General features: G+C 63.1%; 1 protein-coding gene across 1 annotated transcript in view; it reads left to right on the top strand.

The window, feature by feature from the left end:
• The first annotated feature begins 289 nt into the window (after positions 1–289).
• LOC103581624 (neurogenic locus notch homolog protein 1-like) overlaps positions 290–8,778 on the top strand; it is a 28,926-nt gene continuing 20,437 nt past the window's right edge. Inside the window, 11 exon segments of the mRNA XM_008563409.1 lie at positions 290–566; positions 1,204–1,542; positions 4,541–4,663; positions 5,166–5,399; positions 5,757–5,912; positions 6,074–6,259; positions 6,661–6,774; positions 7,352–7,465; positions 7,683–7,916; positions 8,000–8,110; positions 8,610–8,776. Coding sequence (XP_008561631.1) covers positions 290–566; positions 1,204–1,542; positions 4,541–4,663; positions 5,166–5,399; positions 5,757–5,912; positions 6,074–6,259; positions 6,661–6,774; positions 7,352–7,465; positions 7,683–7,916; positions 8,000–8,110; positions 8,610–8,776 — 2,055 coding nt within the window.

Genomic DNA, 8,778 nt, shown 5'->3' with positions numbered 1-8,778 from the left:
TGACAACACCAAGTCAAGGGTTAAGATCCCCTTACCGGTCATCTTTAAAAAAAAAAACAAAACAAAACATGAAATTAACTGCTTTAAAGTGAGCAATTCCTGAGCGTTTGGTGCATCTGCAGTGGTGTGCAGCCACCACCTCTGTCTAGTTTCGGAGCATTCCATCACCCCTTGGGAACCTGTGCTCAGCTGTGTGCGGGGGTGGGGGACAGCTGTGGCGTGACAGGTGCCCAGTGCTGCGTGGTGGGGGTGATAGGGAAAACTGCTGCTGAGAACTAACGGCCCTGGCATGTCTGCCAACAGCTGCAGTGAGGCCTTTGTGGGCCAGCGATGCCAGGCCCCCAACCCGTGCCTCAGCACCCCATGCAGGAATGCCGGCACATGCCACGTGGTGGACCGCGGCGGCTTGGTGGACTACACCTGTGTCTGCCCCCTGGGCTTCTCTGGGCCCCTCTGCCTGACGCCCCTCGACAATGCCTGCCTCACCAACCCCTGCCGCAATGGGGGCACCTGCGACCTTCTCACACTCACGGAGTACAAGTGCCGCTGCCCCCCAGGCTGGTCAGGTGAGGGAGGTGGGGTGGCCAGGGGCTCCTGGGAGGCCTTTCCTGAGGACCCTGGTTGGGACCCTCAGCTAGAGAGGTGGCTCGCCCCCAGACCCCCGTCTGCATGGCTGGCACAGGTTGGGGTTTCTGATCCAGGTATAGCTTAGGGCCCACCCTAGAGACCTCAAGCCCCTTCCCAGGCCTGGAGTTGTCTGCTTTTCAGCTGCTCCACTCCAGGCCCCCAAACCCTCCTGTCCCTGCTTCTCTGGGAAGAGGGGACACTCTGTCCATCCCTGTCCCCTGCGCTCCTCCTCCTTCTGGGAGTGCACGCATCCTCTGCCAGTTGTGGGGACTCTAGAGCCAGGTTTTAAGGTCATGGTTCTGGGAGGAGATGGACTAATTTCAGATCTCAGGGTCACCTCTCCCCACTTACTGGCCACGCATCCTTCAGTGGTCACTTGGCCTCTCAGGACCTCTAGTCCCTCATCTGCAGAAAGATGGCCATGCTTTGTGGTGGGTCCTGAGGATTCTACAAGACAGTGCCCTAGGTTAGTCCCAGGCTGGCAGCTCCATGATATGGGGAGCTGCCCCTGGACCCCGGGGGAGGCCCTGACTGCCAGAAGCCCAGCTTGACCCTCTCGCCTCCATTGCCCACCAGGAAAGTCGTGCCAGCAAGCTGATGCATGTGCCTCCAACCCCTGTGCCAACGGCGGCCAGTGCCTGCCCTTCGAGGCCTCGTACATCTGCCACTGCCCAGCCGGCTTCCACGGCCCCACCTGCAGGCAGGATGTCAACGAGTGCAGCCAGAACCCGGGGCTCTGCCGCCACGGGGGCACCTGCCACAACGAGGTCGGCTCTTACCGCTGCACCTGCCGTGCCACCCACACTGGCCCCCACTGTGAGCTGCCCTATGTGCCCTGCAGCCCCTCACCCTGCCAGAATGGGGGCACCTGCCGCCCCACAGGGGACACCACCCATGAGTGTGCCTGTCTGCCAGGTAGGTGCTGCCCAGCCACGCTGACCTCCTGCTCCTTGCACGCACCTGTGCAAGCTCCTCCCCCCATCAGACCCCAGGCATGGGAATGGGGGTGCCCAGAGTGCAGGGAGCCTGGGCTTGTGGGGGGAGCCCAGGAAGGGCTGGCAGTGGGGGGCCAGCAGGCAGGTTGGCAAGGTCCATGGAGCAGGGGGCAGAGGAGCAGCTGTGGGTATGGTCTGCAGTGGAATTGCCTGTCAGGAGGAAGCCTGCACAGGGCCTGAGTGCCGGGCCAGAAGCCAGGCAGTTTACCCACCCACCCTTCACATCCCCCAGCAGCACTGCTCACCCCGTGCTCCCCACCAGGCCCATTTCTGCCCGGGAGTGCGGTCTGCTGTCGTCTGGACAGCTGGGCCCATGACCCCATGCTCCTTCCTGCTGCCGGCCCTCCATGGGGAGGCCAGCCTGGGGCAGTCCAGCTGATGTGCCCAACAACCTTGTCCTGCCTGGGGCTTCCTGGGGCGGTGGCACTAGTCTGCCTCTGGAGACGGCACAGTCCGCCCCCTCATCTTTTGTGTTTCCTGGAACCCACATGTGAGGCACAGAACTCCCCACTCTGCAGTGAGCCCCCTGGCTTGTGCAACCCCTGGGGCTTCCCCTTGTCTCTGGGGTGGCTGGGAGCAGGGGAGGAGGGCAGGGTGGGTGGGCCACGGCTGCACCGTCACTTCCCCAAGCAGTGGCCCTTCCGGCTGGCCTGCTCCTCTCCCGTGGGCGTGGGGGAGGGGTGACAGGCAGGCACAGCCTCCCAACCCCCAGTGGCCCCACTGCCCCTGTTGTACATACCAGCTGTTCTGCTGTAGCACTTGCATGAGTAAATTTCCTTGCAGCTCTAAAAATGATAACGGAGAGGTTTGAAAATCTCTAGTCTGTCTCTTGCACCCATGGTGGTGAGGTGGGAAGGGGGAGGGGACAGTTCAGTTGGGAGTGGGGTGGATGCTGGGGTGTGCACAGGGCCCCGGCTGACCCGGGGGTGACTTGAGGGCCGCCCTGGCCCTTGCAAAGGGGAAGCTGCCCCACCCCCACGCCTATGCGTGCAGACGCCCAGCACATACATTTCCTGCAAGGCACTGGGTGAGCTTGGGGTGGTGGCAGGTGGCTCCCCTCTCTTGCTAGCTTAGCTCTCTGGGAGTCTGGGGGCAGAGCCCTTGTACTTGGCAAGCCCCAGTCTCTGGGTTCGTGTGCTTCCTTGGTGGCCATGTGACCTCGGGCCTGGGACCTCATGTCCAGCAGCCCAGTTGAGGGGCTGTGCCCTTATGTGACTGCAGTGTGGGCCAGGGAGTCAGGGTGTGAGTGGCCTTGTCAGAAGACACCTGTGCGTGGGGCTGGTGCCCACCTACCGTCAGCAGGGTGGGGTCAGGACCTCTCAGTGAGGCCACAGGCTGAGGTGCTGTGTGTCCCAGGCCTGCCCGGAGCAGTTGTCAGGGCACAGAGCAGCTGGGGTGCTGGGAGGTAATGGGGAGGGTGGGAAGGGTTAGTGGGGTGCACTCATCGGGAGCGGTTGAGGCTCAGACCAGTCTGCCAGGGGCTGGTCACTCTGATGAGGGAGACGTTCACTACCGGCGTGGGGTCTGGCCATTTCAGGGTAGGGGTCAGTTGAAAGTGGTGAACACCCAGTGATCCTCATAAAGTGACAGGACTGGGGCTCACCCAGCCCTGCCATTCACGTGCTGCCAGGTGGTCCCAGCACCAAGGTCCCCCAGAGGGTCCTGTAGCCCTCTGTGGGTGATCAGGGACCCCCAGAGAGTCCCACTTGCCAAGTCACAGGGACCCGAGGTCAGGACAGAAGCCCCAAGCTCTGCAAGACCCTGGCTGCTCTCAGGAGCTGGCTGGGATCGGGAGTCACAGCGTCTCCGCCCATCCTTGCTGCACCCGCCAGCTTCTCCTTGCCCCACGTGACAGGGAGGACACGGGGTGGGGGGCCAGCCAGTCCCACCTGGGACATTCGCTCGCTGGCTTTCTATGCAAGCACTGTCCTTCAACACTGCACCCCAGGACAGCCCAGGACCCCCATCCCACTATAGAGCGAGATCCTCTGCGGTGCAGGGAAGTGTGTAGTTCTCAGGTTTCCCCATGCTGTATGTAGGAACCAGGACTCAGCTCAGGCTCCAATTTGGGGTGCTCTCCCCAAACCTTTGTCCCATTTGGATCTTGGCTGTTCCTGGCTTCCACTTCTGCTCCAGAGCAGCTGGGGGTGGGGGTGTCTCCCAGGGAGGGGTAAACAGGTGGGTTCTCCAAGGGCAGGAGGAGTTCAAAGGAATCCTGGGAGGGGTGTTAATTAGTAACTGGCTGCAGGTTTGGCTATTGCCAGGCACGCCTTTCTGGGTTGGTCATTGAACCGGTGGGAGTTGAGCGGATTAATAGCTAACTGGCTGCTCTGGAGGCCGCATGGTGGGGGCCATGCCACAGAGGTGGCTGAGGCTCAGGGGGCTGCTCAGCCTGTGTGGGAGGAGGTGGGCACTGAAGCTCTGCTCCTGGGAAGCCGAGGGCCATGTCTTTGCATCCTCCCCAGGCTGCTGGGGAAGAGCCCAACACATCCTGGCCATCTGGGCCCCTCTCCTTCAGTTCCGGCTCGGGGGCCTCCACGCCCCTGCACCAGCCCCTGCAAAATGGGGTATCTGGGACTGCCCCATTGGGGTGCTGTAGAGAGCCTCCGCATGTAGCCAGTGCCCATTTATATATAGGAGCCGTGGGGAACTCTTAGATGGGAGGCTTTAGCAACAGAACCTTCCAGAACCCTGAGTTCTTAAGTCCCTGTTTGTTCAGCTGGCCTTTACAAAATGATTTTTAGAGAGGAGTGTGTCACCTGCGGGCAGTGGAGTGTGGCTTGGTCACAGGCGTGGGGAGGGGATGGGGCATGGACCAAGGACCCCCAGTGTGTGGGCATCCCAGGGTTTGGTGGCGCATCTCGGCACTCTTGCCTGGCCCGGGGGGAATAAGCTGACCCTGGTTCCTCCTGCTGCAGGCTTTACTGGCCAGAACTGCGAGGAAAATATCGATGACTGCCCAGGAAACAGCTGCAGGAATGGGGGCGACTGCGTGGACGGCGTGAACACGTACAACTGCCGCTGCCCACCGGAGTGGACGGGTGTGTACGTGGGGCCGCGGCCTGGTGGGGCAGCTGCTACTCACCGAGCCACACATGGGGTGGGGTCGAGGGGATGGGGGGCACAGCACGAGACCCTGCGGCAGGCCAGGCTTGGGAGAGCTGAGGAGCATGGGGCAGTCTCATCGGGGGTCAGCCCCACCATGTGGCAGCTGATCTGCGTGGGCGGCTGGCAGCCCCATGCACCTTTCAGGCCGAGCTCACTGGGCAGGGTGGATACAGGTGCTGCCCTTGGGGTTTGCTGAATGGTGGGGAGGGCAGGTGAGGGTGGACCCCGATGCAGCTGTGTCCACAGGACAGCGAGCCTAGCCGAGAGCCCCCTTGGGTGCCGGGGGTGCAGAGGAAGGAGGGATTGGGGCAAGCTGTGGGTGGAGGAGTCACCAGGAAGACCACCTGGAGGAAGTGGCCCTGCAGCCCTGCACTGCAGTGGCAAGGAGCTCAGCATGTGGCAGCCTCCGGGTTGACAGTTCCCACTTGCTCACAGGTCAGTACTGCACAGAGGATGTGGATGAGTGCCAGCTCATGCCCAACGCCTGCCAGAACGGCGGGACCTGCCACAATACCCACGGTGGCTACAACTGCGTGTGTGTCAACGGCTGGACCGGCGAGGACTGCAGCGAGAACATCGACGACTGTGCTAGTGCCGCCTGCTTCCACGGTGCCACCTGCCACGACCGTGTGGCCTCCTTCTACTGCGAGTGCCCCCACGGGCGCACGGGTGAGCACCCCACATCCCAGGGGTCCCAGGCGGAGAGGCAGCCTCTGGGTTCTCGCTGCCCGTGACCAAGCATCCCCAAGGGTGGGCGCAGGTGGGGCCCATGTGAGCAGAGCAGTCACAACCTCACACACAGACCATGACTCCTCGGTGCCTCCAGGGATACCCAGGACGGAGACTTCCTGGATGGATGAGGGGCAGGGGAAGGCCTGCTGGTGGTAGAGCTCCCAGAATAACCTGCATCTTGTGGTGCGCTCAAAAGGGTTGGGGTGGCAGGCTCCTCCCGGGTGTCAGGTGGGAAATGGATCCCAGCTGTGGGTAGCCCGCCATTGCCGAGCTGACTGCCACTGCCCCACCCAGGTCTGCTGTGCCACCTCGATGACGCCTGCATCAGCAACCCCTGCAAAGAGGGTTCCAACTGTGACACCAACCCTGTCAATGGCAAAGCCATCTGCACCTGCCCCTCGGGGTACACAGGGCCAGCCTGCAGCCAGGATGTGGATGAGTGTGCACTGGGTGGGTACAGGCGAGGTGGGGGAAGCTAAGGAGTGGCCCCCATCTGTTGGGAACGGGCTCTGGCTCTGGAGGGTGCCCAGGCGGGTGGGGGACAGGACTGGCCCTGGAGGATGCTGGGCGGGGTGCCTGGGGCAGCCCCTCACCTGTGCATCCCCCGCTAGGTGCCAACCCCTGTGAGCACGCGGGCAAGTGCATCAACACACTGGGCTCCTTTGAGTGCCAGTGTCTGCAGGGCTACACGGGCCCCCGATGTGAGATTGATGTCAACGAGTGCATCTCGAACCCATGCCAGAATGATGCCACCTGCCTGGACCAGATCGGGGAGTTCCAGTGCATCTGCATGCCTGGTACATCCCACAGCCCCTGCCCCATGTGGGCAGGCACCGCCGGGGAGTGGGGAGTGGGGAAGCTGAGTGGAAGCTGGCCTGCCTCAGAGGGGCAGACCCTAGGTACAGGCTGGCTGTGTCCCCTCCCCGGCCTCCATGCCTACACAGGCCGTGCACTCTATGGGGCACTGAAGAAACTGAGGCCAGGCACAGCAGAGAATGGGGCCAGAGCCAGGTAGATGGGTCAGCGTGGAGCAGGCAGCTGCAGGACAGGAATGGAGAGGGCACCACGACCGGGATACGGGGCTGGAGCTGTGTCATTTCTGTCCCGGGTCCCTGGCTCTGCCCAGAGACTGTTCAGTGGGGCTGTAGTGGAGCCACCAAGGCGGTGCGTGCCCCTCACCATCCCACCCCCCCCACAGGCTACGAGGGCGTGTACTGCGAGGTGAACACAGATGAGTGCGCCAGCAGCCCCTGCCTCCACGGCGGCCACTGCCTGGACAAGATCAATGAGTTCCTATGCCAGTGTCCCACGGGTGAGGACCCCAGCTCCTGCCTGGCTGCCTTCCCCTCGGGCAGTGGTGGGCCAGGAGCCCCGTGTGGGGTGGTCTGCTCCCGGGCCTGGGCCTGGTGCTGCCCGTGCCGTCCCACTTTCCCTGAGGGGTGCCGGGAGAGCCAGGATGTCACCTCGTGCGTGGATGGGGACATTTCCAGGCATCTTGCAGAGGGCAGGGCTGCGCCGGGCCCCCACCTTGCTGGGTGTGCACAGCTGGCCTACAGTGGACGGGGTGGCCCAGGAGGGCTCGGGGGACCTGTGGGGGGCCCGAGTGAAGCAGTGTCTCTGTCTGTCCCTGGGCAGGGCCAAGGCCTCGTGAGATGTAAATCAGCCATTCCCAGACTCTGGCGAGCAACGGGTGCCCCATGTCCAGCCCAACAAGGCTGTAGCCATAGCAACTGGGAGTCAGTTTGGGAAATAGTCCCCTTCCATCCAGGCGAGGGATGCGGCTCAGGCAGTGCGTGACGAGGGGCGTGGATCGGGGCAGGGAGAGATCTGGCTCAGGGGTGTCTGATGCCGTGTGACACTGCCCCTCCCTGGCCTCACCCCGGCCACAGGCTTTACGGGGCACCTGTGTCAGCACGATGTGGACGAGTGCGCCAGCACACCCTGCCGGAATGGCGCCAAGTGCCTGGATGGGCCCAACACCTACACCTGCGTGTGCACAGAAGGTGCGGGGCGGCTGCCTGACCGCCAGGCCTGCGTGGAGGGAGGGGGCAGTTGGGCATGAAGGTGACAGGAGATGGGGGGGATGCCTCGTTCTGAGGCCGTCCATTCTGGGGGCCGAGAGCAGGGCTCATCTCTGATCACCCTGGGCCTGGCTAGAGGTTTCCAGTTCAGGGGTAGTGGGCCCTGAGCCCTCCTGTGCCCGCCCTTCCTGTGCTCCAGGCTACACAGGGACCCACTGCGAGGTGGACATTGATGAGTGTGACCCTGACCCCTGTCATTACGGCTCCTGCAAGGACGGTGTCGCCGCCTTCCCCTGCCTCTGCCGGCCGGGCTACACAGGCCACCACTGCGAGACCAACGTCAATGAGTGCTACAGCCAGCCCTGCCGCCACGGGGGCACCTGCCAGGACCGTGACAACGCCTACATCTGCTTCTGCCTGAAGGGGACCACAGGTGCCTAGGGGGCGTCTGGTGGGAGGTTGGGGGTGGGGAGTGGGCCGGGCTCAGACGCTGACTGCTGCACGCCCCGACCCCAGGACCCAACTGTGAGATCAACCTAGATGACTGTGCCAGCAACCCCTGTGATGCAGGCACCTGCCTGGACAAGATCGACGGCTATGAGTGCGTGTGCGAGCCTGGCTACACGGGTGAGTGGCTCCCAAGGGCCAGGAAAGACAGGCTGTTCTCAGAGGTCAAAGTCAGCAGTAGCCCCAGGTCCCCAACGAGCCAGGTTTGGGAGGACTTTGGGACTGTCCGGGGCCCAAGGGCCAGGATGGCGAGGCTGCTGCACAGGGCCCAGCTATCAAATGGCCGGGATGGGCGCCCCATGCCCCACATCCCTGGTCACCGCCGGCCTGACTGTGTTGAGCGGGGTGGCCTGGCAGGCCATGAGGGAGTGATGAGTGCACTGTGGCCAGGCTCCAGGATGTCCATTTTGCAGCCGCCACTGATATCTGCCCTTGAGCAAACCCCTCAGCCTCTCGGCCTTAAGGCAGTTACGATGCCTTGGTAAGGCCCCAGGGAGAAGGATTATTGTCTTGTTTAACAGAAAGGGAAACTGAGGCTCAGATGGGTCAGAACCTGCCTACTCAAGACCCTGGGCCCCTTGAGGAGTGGGCCCCAGTGTCTGAGCGCCCCCGCCCACAGGTAGCATGTGCAGCATCGACATTGATGAGTGTGCGGGCAACCCCTGCCACAACGGGGGCACCTGTGAGGACGGCATCAACGGCTTCACCTGCCGCTGCCCCGAGGGCTACCATGACCCCACGTGCCTGTCCGAGGTCAACGAGTGCAACAGCGACCCCTGCATCCACGG

This window comes from Galeopterus variegatus, unplaced genomic scaffold (assembly GCF_000696425.1).
Source record: "Galeopterus variegatus unplaced genomic scaffold, G_variegatus-3.0.2 Scaffold13510, whole genome shotgun sequence".
Classification (NCBI taxonomy): domain Eukaryota; kingdom Metazoa; phylum Chordata; class Mammalia; order Dermoptera; family Cynocephalidae; genus Galeopterus; species Galeopterus variegatus.
This window is presented reverse-complemented; position numbering and strand designations above follow the sequence as displayed.